Below are 15,565 nucleotides of genomic sequence, written 5' to 3'. Positions count from 1 at the left end.
CCAGAGCTTTTGTGTTACAAAAATATTCCGTGCTTTATTTACTCTGTGATAGAAAAATAACATGGCCAGGACCCCAGAGTTTCCCGCCCAGGCGAGGGGAGAAGCAGCGGGCAGAGGGCTCCGCTCCCCCAAACCCCCTGCCCACCCGACTGCCCTCGCTGGGTGCCCTCGCACCCTGCCACCCTCCTGCTGCACCGGCTCCAGAGGGGATACCGAGGCCGGGAGCCGGAGGGGCTCCTGCATCCTTGGGGGCAGAGGAGAGGATGAAATGCAGGGACCCTGCCACCGTGGAGCAGAGCACCAGCACGGGCTGGGGGAGCCCTGGCAGAACTCCTCCTCTGCCCTCTGCCCTCACGCAGCCCTGGGAACGGAGCCGCGGGGGAGAACAAGAAGGCGACATGTACATTCTTAGTGACGACTGCGAAAGCGAACCTGAGGCCGGGCTGGGGGCCCCAGCAGCCCCACGGGGGGGTCAGGGGCTGCAGGGCCAGTGCTGGCAGAAGCGGAAAGCCGAAGCTGGGCCTCTTAAAAGGAACATACAGGAAAACCATGCGACAAATCCGCTGCCGTTTATACAAGGGCATAAACACCAAAGAGCTGGACGCCAGCCTATGTTTCGGGGCAGCACAGAGCAAATCCTGGGGGCAGGGCCCACCCGCTGTCCCCTGGCACAGAGACACGAACACAGCACAGTCCCCGCAGCGCCGGGGCCAGGGGCAAGGGACCAGGCGCCTGCCTGTCACGACTGGGCGTGGGGGATCCACTGACTGTCCACGGGGCGCCGTAGCAGCTCCTCCACATGCCTCGCCACATCCATCGTGTCTTCCAGGTCAAAATCACCCTCGGGGTCCAGCACAGGGTCGGGGCTGTGGGAGGCAGGTGGTGAGGGGAGGACCAGCTGCAGCAGTACAGGGATAGGGGTGTGATACTCACTTCTGGGTGTACATGTTGTAATGAGGCTGGGAGCAGACAGCAGGTGAGGGGGCCTGGTCCATGTAGGTGGCCCCTCCAGGGGCAGAATCTCCTGATGCATTGACAAACCTGTGGGGATGGGTCTCATGAGCACTGGGTGCCCCGTGGGTGAAGTCCCCAAGATGTCTCACAAGGCTCAGCACCAATGTGGCCATTGGTGGTGGACCTGAGCCAGCCTCAGTGCCCTGGGCTGCCACCCAATCCAGCCAATTCAATGCTGGGAACCCAGGGCAACCATTGCCCAGAATCTCCCTTCAGGGTGACACTTACTCTGGCACCACTTGCTTGATCTGTGGCTTCACATATCCATCCACAGCTTTAGCTAGAGAGAAGGAGGCAGCACTGAGGGCCCAAACTCCAGCACATGCCACAACCCCGGGCAGTGCTGGGGGCTCACACGTGGCCAGATGCAGAACCCCTGTGGGGCCGGTGTGGCCCCGGGGCAGGGGGAGGCTGAGAACACCAGCTCCATCCTGGCTGGATGCACAAAAGAGGGGACACAGGTGGGGTGAAGGGACAGCGCTACCTGGCGTGGACTCACAGAGAACCGGCGTGTAGTACTTGGAGAACACCTCGTCCTTGGGCCGGTCAGGGAACACGTAGATGAGGTAACTGAGATCCCCGAGGCGGTCAGCCAAGGAGCGGATAGAGAAGTCCCTGGTGGTGAAAGGCATCAGGTTCCAGAACATCCTCTCAGCTGCAAGACAAGCGTGAGGATCATGGTGAATCCCGGAGTTTGCAGCAGCTCTTGGCTGTGCTCTGGACATGGACTGCAAGGTCACATCAAGCAGCAAACAGCATGTCCCACACTGCATCCCTCCCCCAGCAAGAGCCAAGGATAAAGCCCAGGTCGCCAGAAAATGGGATAAGATAGGAAACACAGCAAAGCCAAGGCAAGTCTGGCCTCATCCTGACTCATTCCCCAACCATGGGGCTCTCTGGTGCTTCTCAGTTATGTGGCCCTCCAAAGGACACTCTTGTGAACAGCAACAGACTCCTGCATGGGGTCAGGCCACCCCTGACAACCCCTGCACTGGGAAGCACCACCGAGTAACTGCATTTTGTACAGTCCACATCATTCCCCAGGGATGGGTTGGAGGGTTCAGCCTGGTCCCTCCTCCCCACTGCTGCCAGCGTCCGGGCCTAACACAGCCACAGCTGCAGTGAGCGAGGGCAGCGCCGCTCCCCATGGCACAGCCAAGGCATTCTGGGGGCTTGCCTCTTTCCTGAGGATAACTCCAGCCTGCCTGCCATGGCAGTGCCAGTACCCCAAGGGCATGAGGTGGCCTGGCTGGGGCCACTCGATCCAGGGATGCCAGTGCCGGGCACACACTCACAGGAGTCGAACTTCCAGGCAATGGTGATGCCACCGATCTCTGAGTCGCTGAAGCGCAGGAGGAAGGTCCCGTCGGGCTTGTTGATGAGCAGGTCGTGCGCCTGCTGCTTGTTGACGAAGCCCAGGATGGCCCTAGGCAGAGTAGGGCGTCAGGGCTTGGGGCTCGGGCCAGGCTGCACAGGGCAGGGCGGCTCTTACCCGTCATTCCAGTGCGGCTTCAAATGCTTCTTCAGTACCTCCATGACCCCGTCAAACCACTGCCAGAAGGTGTAATTCCTCCCAGGCAGGTTTTCCTGTTGAAATCTCCAGATAATGAGCACTCCTGTCACCAGCCTCTGAGCCTCTGTTACACAGCACAGACATTGGGTGCAGCAGCAGAGACTCAGGGACCCCCAGGTGGGTACACCCCATCCAGCCCCACAAGCACGAGCACAGGGGGTGCTCTGGGCAGAGCCCAGGCTACTTACCCGGTTGAACTGGGACCAGGACACCGTGGTGCTGCTGTAGTCCTCCAGGTGGGAGCTGGTGCTGTTGAAGAGCTTTTGTGCCAGGAACACCAGGTTCTCCTTGGTCAGCCCACGGCTGCTCTGCACCTCTGCCTTGAACTTCATGTTGAGCGCCTCGCAGAGCTGTGGCCACTGCACCTTGTCGGGCACAGCGAAGGGCACGCGGCCCTGGGGGCAGAGAGCATGGTCAGCACCAGCTCTGCCTGATGTCCCACCAGGAGGTTGAGCCCTACTCCCACACCGGACAGATGGGACCTGTCCTGCCCCCACGGCACTGGTACTCACGGGCTCGGCAAAGGCGTTGTCCCAAAGCACGGTGGCCGTGGCATTGTTGTCCTGGCTCCCATGCACAATCACCACCACAGGCAGGGACAGCGTCTGCCGAGAGGAAGGAGACCGGAATGGGCTGTGGGGCACCAAGGGAGCATCACCCACGGGCACCCATGTGGCCCCAGCCCAGCCCCACTCCTGTGGGCACAGTGCCCATGGCTTGCCTAGGGCCTGCAGAAGGGTCACAGTGGCTTTACCTTCACCTGGAAGACCAGCTCGTTCCCACCGACGCTGAACTGCGACTCGAAGAGGATGGTGAATTTCTCCTCTGTCACTGACTCAGCCCCGCGGCGATCCGAGCGCTTGATTCGCTTCAGGGACTGCAGGGACACCAGGGGTGAGCATGGAGGAACAGATGGGGACAGCAGGGTGAACACAGAGGGACATAAGGGGACAGGACGGGGAACAGGGGCACTCACCATGTTGCGGAAGTGGGCGCTGAGTGTCCCAGTGGCTTGGTGATACTCCATCACACAGCAGTTGTTGAGGATCTCCCCACTGCTCTCACTGCCACAGGAATGCACACAGAGTCAGGGCACACCAGGACTGGGAGCTGTGCAAAGTGCAGCCCTTCCCCCTGCCCCACATCCTGCCCCCCACTGCCTGGGCAGCCCCAGCCACACACCCCCAGCCCCTGGCATTACTTGCGGGTGCTCTCATTCTTCAGCAGGGCCTTGGCTTGCTGCTCGCTGATGATGGTGGCCTTCACTTGGGGGGGGTTCATATGCACATTCAGCTTCCCGCCCACCAGGAGCCTCACAGTGGCTGCAAACTTGGTCTGTGTCTTCAGCACTTGGGGGGGCTGCTTCTCGATGATGAAGGTGCTGGGGGGACAGGGGAATCAGGGGGGCTGGGAAGGGGGGCAGAGCCAACCTGGCCCCCCACCCAACTGGGCCCAACTTGTACCTGGTGACCAGGGCAGAGATGATGTCAGTGATGGTTCCGTTCAGCTCTGACAGCATCTCCTCCACTGGGCCTGGGATTGGCAGCTGCTGGCACAGGTGCTCGGCACGGCGGATCTGCTGCCGGTTCTGCCAGATGATCTCTGCCAGCTTCTCACACCTGGGGGGAGCAGGGCTCAGCACCCACTGGGCTCAGCACCCCATCCCACCCCACGCCATCAGGCACTCACCAGGTCTGCAGCACATCCAAGGTGCCTTCAGGTGGGCCCCCATTCCCTGCCAGCTGCTGCCGACGCTTCCATTGGATCAGCTCATCATCCAGGATGGTTGTTTGCTGCTTGCGCAGCAGCTGCAGCGTCTTCTGGTGCTTCTCAGCCAGGTCCTGAGAGGTGGGACAACATCAGGGGTGCAGGGACAGTGTCACAGGGCATCATGGGGACCGCTTCATGGGGAACCAGGTGGCATCACTCACCACACGGTACTGCTGTAGTGTCTGGGCCTCACGGTGCAGCCAGGCCTCCAGCGATGCCTTCTTCTGCTGCAGCGTCGTCTCCCGTGACATGCGTTCCTGGGGGCCCAGCTGGGAGAGCTGGGAGAACTGGGCTGGGGGACAGGGCATGGTGTTAGAGCTGCCCCTGCCAGCATCCCAGGCCCATGCCCCTTGGCCCCTCACCCACCTTGGAGTCGCATATTCTCCTGGTACTGGATGATGAAGTATTCCTGTGTCTGCTGCAGCTTTTTGAGCTCATTCTCCGAGTCCTGAGTGATGAGCCGCAGCTCCTCGAAGGTCTGGTTGATCTGCAGGTGCTTCTGGGACATGGCGTCCACCAGGGAGCCAGATGGGGAAGGGCTCTGCACGGGGCACAGGGTGCACTCAGCACAGTGAGGGGACCCTCCCCATTCCCTGCCTCAGGGCTGCTCCCATCATCATGGAGAAGAGCCCCTGAGTATTCCCCCAGCCTCTCCCTCTCCTCACCCCTCCCAGCCCGCACTCACATTGTTCGCCTCCCGCACCAGCCGCTGCTCGTGGTAGAGGATGTGCCGGATGCAGCGCACCAGCTCCATGGGGCATCGGTCATACGTGTTCTGTGGGGAGAGCACTGCCTGAGCCAGGCACAGGGCAGGGACCCCCCCTTGCCTTACACCCCTGCCCACAGCCCCCCACTCGCCTGCAGCTGCGTGGCGTAGTGCCCCAGCTTGATCTTCAGCAGGAAGCCGTCCTCACCCACTTGGTGGTCTGCTTTCTTCTGCAGCTCCTGGATCAGCCCCTCTAGAAGCTGGGTCGCCTTCACATTCTCTTGGGGGTTGTCAAGGTCGATGGAGTCCCTGTGTGCAGATCAGAGCGGTGTCAGGGCACCTGTACCCCAGAGCAGCCACAGCACCCTCTGGGAAGAGCACACCCTGACCTACCATGCCTGGCTCTCGATCCACTGTGACAGGTAATGCCGCACCTCGATGGGGAAGTGCTGCCCATACAGTGCCTGCATCTGCCGCAGGGCTTCACCCTGGAGCTGCTGGGCCTGGATCCACACCGCCATGGTTCAGCACCTGTGGGGAGATACACTGTCAGGGCACCAGCGGGAGACAGACAGGCACTGTGCTGCAAGGGATCTGGCCCTGGCTGTCCCCACACCTTCTGCAGGAGTGCCTGGAGTCCCTGGTGCTGCCAGCACTGTCTCCAGCTGCTGAAAGAAAGGGCATGTGGGGGCAGTGGACCCTGGCTCTGAGTCACCCCCTCTTTTCTAGGAACAGCCCTGGGGGTGCCCAGGGCCAGGGACGTGCCTCTGCATGGCCTCTCCACATGGTTCTCATTTCCCCTCACTGCACCACGGGATCGCAGCCATCGCTGGCCACGCGAATGAGGAAACAGGCCAGGGGGAGGAAGGGCTGCCCAGAAATCCAGGGTGACGCAGAGCAGAGGCCCCCCCTGCATCCACCCTGCTCCTGCCCACACCCTGGCAGCGCCAGCAGGCAGGAGCAGCCCCAGCCCCATGAGCCCACGTGGCACCACAGTCCCTGACAAGTCCCCAGTGCCAGGGCTGCTGTGTGCCCCATGTCCTGGTGGAGACACATGGACCTTCCCACAGCAGTTTTGGGGCAGCTCTGGCTCCATGCAGGGATTCCACCCACTACACAGCCTTAGTTCCCCCGGGGACAGGCAGGGATAAGGTGGTGCTGACAGCACCTCTACTGAAATCCAGCGTGTCCCCTGGGTCACCTGTGGCTAGAGGGGTCTGGAGGAACAGCCTGCAGCTGACTGTATGAGAGTGATATGACAGCGAGTGACACAGGAGGGTCTGGGGGGTTCCCTACTGAGGAGGCAGCAGTACAGTAAAACAGCATTTAGATACACTCACACTCTATCCACCTGGGATTTGGCACCACACAGAGGGGCCAGGCAGGGGTGCAAGGCCTTGGACATGTCCCAAGGCCAGGTGACCAGGCCAGAACCTGATCACTGCACTGAATGGTGACAAGCAGAGGGGCTGAGCCAGTGGGGGCTGTGCTTCCCCCTCTCCCAAAGCATTTTGTTCAGCCTCAGAAATACCCAGTGGCCCACAGGGCTCCAAAAGAGCTGGTGCTGTCAAACAGTCAGGGGCACATGCTGGGGGACAGTGGCAGCAGGTCCGAGTGGAGCAGCCACAGCCAGAGCCCCCAAGCCACGTACACCCGCCCCTGAACAGGAAGAGGAACAATAACCCAGAGCTGGCTAAAAATGAATTTTTCCTCTATAAAAAGGGAGGAACATTTCCACATTCACAGAAATCACCAAGCTGGAAATGCTGCTGGCAAGGAGGGGCCTGGGGAGGCAGAAGAACGCTGGCAAGGAGGAAAGGGAAGGTGGGATGGCTGACAGCAGGACATGCTGCTGTTGGAAATTGTGGACGTTTGATAAGGGGCAGAGCCAAGAACAGCCATGCCAGTGCCACTGCACCACAAAGTGACCGAAGTCCCCAGTACTGTGGGGACATCTGCATGGACACAGAGCAAACAGACACTGCCCTGCCTGTTGATAAAATGGTGATCTCTTCCCATCTCACAGTGACAAAACACTTCCTACTCCACTCTAGCATGTTGTTAAGCAACGAGTCTCTGGCTGCTCTGTGGTGAGCTGGCAGGCACCGCATTTGGCCAGTGCCAGCCTGGGAGCAGGAGCCCCAGCACCACATCTGCCTCTACAAGGGGCTGTGCAGGGGCTGACAGTGGCAGAGCACACCTGGTGTGTGCCCAAAACACCCTTTGCACCAGGCTTGAGTACAACCTCCACAGACACTGTCAATGCAGCAGGACGTGCAATTTCTCCTGGGGGAAATTTGTCTCATTTTTGTCTCTGTGTCCCACCTGGGGACAAACCAAACCTCCCCATGGGCTGCAGGGCACCCTCACCACCCCAGCACAAGCAACCAGTGCCACCTGCCATGAGCAGACTTCTGGCCCTGAGACTTAGCCTGCTGTGGCAGAAACTGTGTTCCACCATAAGCTGCAGCACCGTGGTCCCATCGTGGTCCCTTTCCAGGCAGCCCTGCCTCCTGCATCTGACTGCCACTGCTGGCAGCCACTGGACCATGCCTAACATCACTTTCCAGCATCACACTCCTCGGTGGCACCTCCAGCTGCCCAGGGACAGATCCACCCCCATGTCCAGGGACATTCACCCACCCCAATGTCACCTCCAGCCCCAGCAGGGCCACTGCAGCCTCAAGCACTGCCATGGGTCAGCCACACACAGCAGCCACCAGCCCCATGCGCACTCCAACAACTGCAAGAGGCAGATAATTGTAGTGGTTTAGGCTACTTTGCATTTACTCGCTGGCAGCGAGCTGGAACCCACCCGTCACTGCAGCTCGGTTAACCAGCAGCACTCGACAAGCCACAGCGACATGCTCACCAGACTTATTGCTTGTGAAGGGGCACAGGCAGCAGGTCCTTCCCGGGGTAGGACCACTGCTGAGGAGAGACCCCAGAGCTGTGGGGAGGGACCCCAGCAACACAGAGGGAGGGACATGCCAGCAGACATAATTTCTGCCTCTTACAGCCTCACTGCCCACTGCTGATGGGGAAGCACTGTGAAACCCAATGCAAAACAGGAGATACCCACCCAAAAAGGGCACTCAGAAGGCCAGAGGCAGCAGCGAGGAGAGGGAAGACGGGGAAGGTGGAAGCTCTGCTGGGGCTGGGTGCAACCAGGGGACTGACATGATCACACTGGGAAAGGGTCGCAGGCACAGTGGCAGTAGGAACCAACAAGTCCCAAGCTGTAGGAGAGCCAGAGCACATCCGTGGGCAGACAAAAGGAGGGAAATGCCTCACAGGATGAGGACGGCAGCAGCAGCTTCCCACGTGCCATGGGCACGGCAAAACCCAAACACAAGCAGCAACTACCCCGGAGCACGCTCTGCACGGGATGCTCACTGCAATCTGTCGCGGGACGCTCCCGCACAGAGCCAGCCCAAAGACCTCCTCATGAGCAGGACACCCCTGCCCTGGCGCTGGCACAGCCCCCGACAGCAGCCTCTTGCCCAGACCCACGCCGTGAAGGGCAAGGCAGGGGCCAAGGGCTAGGCAAAGGCCTGGGGGGGACGACTGGGCTCTGGCTGTACCCTCCACCGCCCCACTCCCTCGACCCACGCAGTCCCTCGGCTCCCGCACTGCCCTTGGCCCGGTGCTCCGGCAGCCCGGGGGTCTCCGGAGCGGTGTCTTCCCGGGGCGGGGGCGCGGCGCTGGGCTCCGGCGGCAGCGGCCCTGCGCCCGCTGCGCCTCCCGCCGCAGTAAACACGGACACGTGGTTTCTCGGCACCTCCGGGAACCCGCGATCGCTTCCAGGTCAGAGCCGGCCCCGCTTGTGGCCGCAGGGCCGGACCCTGCACCCTACGCTGGTGCGGCCGAGGGGCTCCGGTGCTGCCGCAGCCAGCGCTGCCGTTGCTCCCGGCAGGCGCGGCAGGAAGCTGTCCCGCAGCCCTCCAAGGTGGGCGGCTCCAAGCAAGACCCCTCCAGGGCAAGATCCGGCCCCCAGACGGGCCCCGGGCACGGTGGAGGTGACAGCCGGGAGTGGCCGCTCGGCACAGCGGAGGGCTCTGGTCCTCCGCCCTCAGCGGCCCCCTGTCCGCACCAGCTCCCCGCAGGGCCCCGCTGGAGCTCGGCGTGGAGCGCCCGCTCCTGCAGCCGCACTCACCGCCCTCAGACCCTGCTAGAGCCGGGTGTGGAGCCCCCGCTCCTGCAGCCGCACTCACCGCCCTCAGACCCCGCTAGAGCCCGGTGTGGAGGCCCCGCTCCTGCAGCCGCACTCACCGTCCTCAGACCCCGCTGGAGCTCGGTGTGGAGCGCCCGCTCCTGCAGCCGCACTCACCGCCCTCAGACCCCGCTAGAGCCCGGTGTGGAGGGCCCGCTCCTGCAGCCGCACTCCCCGCGCTCAGACCCCGCTAGAGCCCGGTGTGGAGGGCCCGCTCCTGCAGCCGCACTCCCCGCCCTCAGACCCCGCTAGAGCCCGGTGTGGAGCCCCCGCTCCTGCAGCCGCACTCACCGCCCTCAGACCCCGCTAGAGCCGGGTGTGGAGCCCCCGCTCCTGCAGCCGCACTCCCCGCGCTCAGGCCCCGCTCTGCCCCCGCGCCGCTCTGGCGTCCGGCCCCAGGACAGCCCGGCTACGGCTCGGGGCGGGCACAGCCGGGCTCCCGGGCGGCCGTTTCGCTGGCTGCGCACTACAGGAAGGAGCAGAGAGCAGCTATTTCCTTCCAAAATGTCAGGTGCCTGCGCGGGACAGCCTGCCCCCGAGTGCTGGCAGCCACCTCTGCCGCGGCTGCCTGCGGGCCGGCACACTCGGCCGCTCACACCGCCCGGGGCCAGAGCAGGCACAGCCTCTGTGCTCGGCAGGCACTGAGCCCCCGTGGCTGGCTGAGAGCCAGGGATGGGACCCCAGGGAGCCATGCAGGAGTTCGGCATGGGGTGAGATGGGACCCCCTCACCTGCACCCCGCAGCTTCGCTCACATTCCCCAGCCCACAGCCCTGCAGCAGAGCCTGCAGCGGGGGCACCCGGGTGATGCTGAGCAGCCCCCAGCCCTGCTCAGAGCTGTGGCACCAGCATACTGTGGAGCCGGCACAGGGGGCCAAGGGCTGCTCGCATGTTTTCCACTGGCCTGTGGTTTTCAGCTCTGTTTGGGAGGTAGGAGAAGCTCTGTGCTTTGATGGGGTTTGTTTGTCTCCCACAGAAACTGGCAGCAACTGATGGCTTTGCCCTGGTGGCACTGGGGAGGAGAGCGCTGAACCATTCAGCCCACACTGGAAACATCTGTACCATGACACTCATGAAAGAGGCATGGCTGGTTCTGGTAATCCAACGTGCCCCCCAAGAGCAGAGGTGACAGGCCCCACAGCAGCAGAGCAGGTCGGCAGAGGTGGAACTAGTAGCAGCAGGACTCTGGAGCTACTCTGCCCCCAGCAACTCTGGGAGCCAAAAGAAGAGAATTCACACCGTGAATTGCACCACATGCATGACGTGATGCTGCCCAGAGGGGACACCAGCCCCACACAGGCAGAGATGCCCCAGCTGGGACTGGTGCCAGGGGCATCAGTGCTGGAGGCTGCCAACAGCTCATCTCATGCCACGGGCCAGGCTCTCTGCCTGCCAGCACTTGCCACCCTTGAGAAAGGTTTTCCTCCTCACTTCAGATTTCTTCCAATCAGAGAGGCCCAGAAACCTGCGTCAAACCAAAACCACCAAAATACCCAGCAGAATCCCTTGAATCCAATGTCTGGAACCTCAAGAGAACCTCAGTGCACCAGGAGCCACCCTGGGGCAGCCACAGCCAGACACAGGCACTGCCTGGGCACCAGTGGGATTCCTTCAGACACTGAGCATGCAGCAGGACACATGGTGCAGCCACATCAGCAGAGCCCAATGCCCAACCAGCCCCACGGGCACGAGTCCAGTGTGGCTCCTGCAGGACATCCATCGTGGGGGGCCCAGTCCCTGCCAGCACTGGTGCTGCCCCCACCATAAACCCCCAGACAGGATTAGAGAGGCTGGGCAGATCTTTAATTACTCCTGGCTCCCTGGGGCCAAGCAGCTGAATTAACTAGCTTTGGGGCTGGCACAGCAGGGAGTTGCCAGCTCAGAGTTCTGGAGCTTCCTCTGGCTTGGTGGGGAAATCCCAGGGTAGGCACAAAGCCACTGACCACCGGCAGCATCCCAGACTCTGGCCTTGCCCAGGCAGGGATGTGCAGCTGCCCCGTGCCAGGACACTCAAGGAAGGGATTTTCCCTCCACGCTAATAAAGACCAACCCCAAATCCCTGTAATGCTACACTGAGGGCACAGCCCTGGGGTCTCACAGGTTCTGTGGCAGCCTCCTGCACCGAGGCCAAATCCATCCCAGCCCCTGGCTCGGTGCTAATCCCTGCTCAGACCTGCGCCAGCCCAGGAGGGACAGGCTGGGCGAAGGACCTGAGGATTAAGCTCATTTCAGCATCGAATTAGTCCTGATTGGGGTCTGGAGACACAATTTCATTTTCTCTGCCATGCTCCAGCAAGCACACACAATGGCACTAATCCACCCACAGCCAGACTGGATTTGCTGGGCAGGACCCAGGTGGGCTGGGGGTGATGTGGGCAGCACAGGCACCAACAGCACTGCTCTGGCTGCATGCATCCCCTCAGGTCGATGCCATGCTCCAGCTCTCCTTGGGGCTGGGGACATGGTGCAGGAGCCTCCTCACCCCTGGCATGGCTGTCCTGCAGGGCTAGCCCAGCTGGAACAGCACAGGCTTTTGGATGTCTGGTGAGCAGGGAGAACCAGAGGGACACCAGAGCAGCTCCTGCATCCCCCCACTGCACTCCCAGAGTTCATTCCCAGCAGCTGCAGCAGCTCTGCACAAAGAGATGCTCTTGCACCAAGTCAGCAGAGCAGGATGGAGAGGAGTAAAGCCTTGCCTTTGGAAGAGGGGATACACAGACATCCAGGGATGCTGGCAGGAGGGGGGACTAGTCAGACAGAGAATAAAACAACCAACACCAGTGGTTTGTGAAACAAAGTCCTCAGCCAAATCGAGAGAGGGGTGAAGCACAGCGTGCATCTACACACACACAAATATGTCCAGGTGGGTTTTGGCTTTCCTGGCTCTGGGATGGGCTTTTCCAGCCCCTGAAGCAGCAGGAGAGCCCCTGCCCCTGAGCTGCACCATAAGCCTCACCACAGCATCTCCACAAGCAGAGCCAGAGAAGCTGCACCCCTGGGCCCACAGCTCAACAGCACCAGGGTCGGATATTCACACCAGAGAGGACAAAGATCGTTTTACAGCATTTCCAGCTGGTGCAGGAACTCAGAACTGCCAGCAAGAGCAGCCTCTTCCTCTGCTAAAGGCTTTGCAGGGCCATTGAGTGATAGGGACGAGAGGCCAGACAGAATGAGCACCCAGCACACGGTGGGCAGGGCTGGGTCACTGCTCTGGCTCTTTGAGGGAGTGCTCTCCAGCACAAGCCTTTTCCCCAGTTCCCTCCCAGCAGAGCTGTGCTATAAACCAGCTCATAACACAAAGTTACACTGAAAGTGGAGATTGCAAAACTCACCAGTGACTGTTTGAACCAGGAATGGGTTGTGACTGTGCTGTGGTTCAGCTATGCTGCTGTGGCTTTCCCAGCTCGGCGGCACATCATTCCTGATACAGCGGGAAGCAGGACCCAGCACTCAGGGAAGCATGGAGTGCCTGTGAGCAGCCCGTGCTCCTGGCCCCTCTGGTGCAGCCAGATGGGTGGATTCTGCTTTATCAGCAAGTCAGCTCAGCCCTATCGGCCAGGAAGCCGTGTTCACAGTGTGCCTCCCCCTCGACGTTTCCCAACGCGGCGGGAGCAGCGGCGTGCAGCAGCCTACCTTTTATCAGCCAGCAGATGTTGCTAGAACTGTTGCTGCATGTGAAATTCAGGCATGCCCAGCACCACTTGGATCCCTGCACCAGCCATGCGGTGCCAGGGTAAACACCCCCGCCCCCTTCCTCCCGGGATCAAAACACTTGGGGGTTGCAAAATAGACACCCCATGAAAGGAAAGGCATGCCACAGAAACATTACAGCTGTCGAGGCTACTTCTCCCGGAGCGTGCCGGAGCCCCGGAGCCAGCACAGCCTCCCAGGCTGGAGCTGCCTGCATGGCTGCAGAGCTGAGTCCTGACCTGTGCTGGCAAGGTGGGGACTCTGATCCTAACCCTAACCCTAACCCTAACCCTAACCCTAGCCATGCCCTGGCTTCCCTGCAATGGCTGCTCTGAGGGCAGCACGCACAGTGTTGGGGACACTGGGAGTCACTGCAGCCTGGCAGGCAGAGGGATGCTGCCAACCAGCGCAGGTACCCAGGGGATGCTGATGGCAGGGAGGTCCCATTCACCCTGCCTGCCATCCCACTGGCATCCCAGGGATGCTGTGAAGCCTGTCGAGTGTGACCCACCTTACAGTCATTCCTTGCAAACTAGAAAGTAATTTCCCAGCCAACGGGGCTGCTTCACTGTACTCAGCCCAAAGCAGTCGCCACTCACCGCCCACGATGTCGCAGAGTGCAGGGAGCAGGGATTTTTTGCAAGCAGGGTATCTGAGTTTTGCTATCACTCGAGAGAGAGCTGGGAAACCCCATGGCAAAGCCTTCACCGTCACTTTGGAGTCAGCACTTCCCCTTCAGCAAGAGGGGAACGTCCCTCCAGAGGCTCTGTGTGCCCTGTGCTGAGCATCCCCAACTGCGGCTCCCTGTGTGGTGAGAGCATCCCTAACCCTGCCCCAAAGCATTGGCCTTGACACAGGGCAGGTGCAGCAGACCCAGTGAGATGGCTCTAGTGACAACTGTAGGGACCCAACAACCCCAAAGCAGGGCACTGTCAAAGTGCCACAAAACACAGAGTGGGTGACAGCCACCCATCACGCCCTGCTCCCAGCCCAGCTCTCCCATGTCCCTGCACACAAGCTGTTGGCACCTCTCAGCCCACACCAGAGCTCCTCCTCCTCCTCCTCATGATGCACCCATTGTACAGGAGGGCACAGCACAGCCCTCTCCAGCCCCAGAGATGAGCAGCTCCCCAGGAACAGTTCTAAAACCCAAGGAGACAGTCTCCATCTTCACATTCAGCACCTCAGAACCACATCAGGTCAGGCTGCAATCCTGATGGCTTCAGGAGCACAAGGACCTGGGCCAAGAGTCGGGACCTGGAGGGGAGAGCAACCACCGTGGAGGGCTGGATCCTGGTGCCCATGGCAGTGGTGAGGCTCTGCACTGTGCCTGCACTAAGTGCTCCCTGCTGGGGCTCACGCTGCTCTGAGAACAGGCACGAGCACTGCAGGGACCCGGGCTGGCCGCGGGCAGCCAGCACAGTGAGCCAGCCCACAACCAGGAATGTCCTGCTCTAACCAAGGGCCCCGCACCACAGGGACATCGTGTGCCATGCGGAGCTACCCTTTGCCCAGCCCTGTCTCCCCTCCGCAAGGCGCCCCAGGCACTGTCACCAAACCGCTGCTTGTCACCGGCCCGGTGCCACGGGGTGCCCAGCACGGCGCACGGAGAATTGAACGAGCCAACAGCCCCGGCCCATCGGCGGTGCCAGCGCAGCTCGGGGCGCGCTCAGCAGCGCCGGTACGAGCCGAGCACTGCAGCCCCGGAGCCGCCCGGCAGGAGCTGCCCGGGGCCGGCCTGGCACGGGCCCGGGGCTGGCCGGGCACGGAGCCCTGACAGCTCCGTAACCCGCTGGACAGGTGGCCGCGGCTCCCGCGGGCTCCCAGGCACCGGCCGCGCCCGAGCTGGGTGAAAGGCCACCGGGCGCTGCGGTCCCCGCGGTGTCGCCGCTCCCGCCGGGGAACGATCCCACCCGCCCCGCGGCGCGGAGCCGCGTGTGCCACCGATAGCAACGGGGCTCGCACTCCCGCCATCCCGGTTCGGTGTGCTGCCTGCGGCGGGACGCCCCCGGCACCGCACGGGACGCCTCGCGCTGTCCCGGATCCTCCCCTCGGCCCGGGACCGGGACTCGGAGCCGCCCTCCGCGGCCGCCGCTCCGGCGGGGCCCGCGTGCGAAAACCGGCCCCGCTCCGGCGGGCGAGGAGCGCCCCCACCCCGGGATGTGCCGCGGCACCAGGACGGGCCCGGGACGTACCCGCCGCCCCCTTGGAGCGGCCCCACTGTCGCCTCCGCCCGCCCAGGGGCCCGCGGGCCCAGCCGGGCCCCCGCCGATCCCCGCGCCCGGCCCAGCTGCGCCCGCCCGGGGTTACGAAACACCCACAGCGCGGACCGGACCGGACCGGAACGCTCCGAGCCCGGCCCCGCCGCACCCCGCTCGGCCCTGCTGCGGAAGGCGGACGGCGTCCGGGCCCGCTCGGCTCGGTCCGGTTCGGTTCGGTCCGGTCCGGTGCGGTCCCGGCGGCGATGACGGCTCCGCGCTCTCGTCCGCGCCCACCTGCGGCCGCGGCGGCGGCTGCGGCTCCGCTGCTCCCGCGGCTCCCGCGGCTCCCGGCGCTCGCCTCCGCCGCCGCTCTGCCCCCGCCGCGCCCCGGCCCGGCCCG

At 62.6% G+C, this 15,565-nt stretch overlaps 2 protein-coding genes across 10 annotated transcripts in view; one reads left to right on the top strand and one right to left on the bottom strand.

The window, feature by feature from the left end:
- Positions 1-15,565, top strand: part of ATP6V0A1 (ATPase H+ transporting V0 subunit a1) — a 117,067-nt gene that overhangs the window by 30,991 nt on the left and 70,511 nt on the right. The window lies entirely within an intron of this gene.
- On the bottom strand, positions 8-15,552 carry LOC132339153 (signal transducer and activator of transcription 5B). 6 transcript variants are annotated; one of them, XM_059869240.1, is made up of 19 exons: positions 15,460-15,552; positions 5,457-5,594; positions 5,216-5,372; positions 5,043-5,132; positions 4,724-4,898; positions 4,519-4,649; positions 4,277-4,428; positions 4,051-4,206; positions 3,789-3,968; positions 3,564-3,651; positions 3,342-3,464; positions 3,100-3,192; positions 2,776-2,982; positions 2,507-2,601; positions 2,310-2,440; positions 1,499-1,669; positions 1,243-1,294; positions 934-1,041; positions 8-866 (listed from the first exon to the last, which is right to left on the bottom strand). In XM_059869240.1, the coding sequence occupies exons 2-19, from the start codon at positions 5,582-5,584 to the stop codon at positions 740-742; spliced, it is 2,364 nt and encodes a 787-aa protein (XP_059725223.1). In that variant the 5' UTR covers positions 5,585-5,594; positions 15,460-15,552; the 3' UTR covers positions 8-739. The 6 variants fall into 6 exon arrangements, with proteins under 6 accessions (XP_059725223.1, XP_059725225.1, XP_059725226.1 ...); XM_059869242.1 differs by lacking the exon at positions 15,460-15,552 and adding an exon at positions 9,568-9,714; XM_059869243.1 differs by lacking the exon at positions 15,460-15,552 and adding an exon at positions 9,278-9,352.

This window comes from Haemorhous mexicanus, chromosome 28 (genome assembly GCF_027477595.1).
Source record: "Haemorhous mexicanus isolate bHaeMex1 chromosome 28, bHaeMex1.pri, whole genome shotgun sequence".
Classification (NCBI taxonomy): domain Eukaryota; kingdom Metazoa; phylum Chordata; class Aves; order Passeriformes; family Fringillidae; genus Haemorhous; species Haemorhous mexicanus.
Note: the sequence above shows the minus strand (reverse complement) of the source record. Positions and strands in the feature narration are given on the sequence as shown.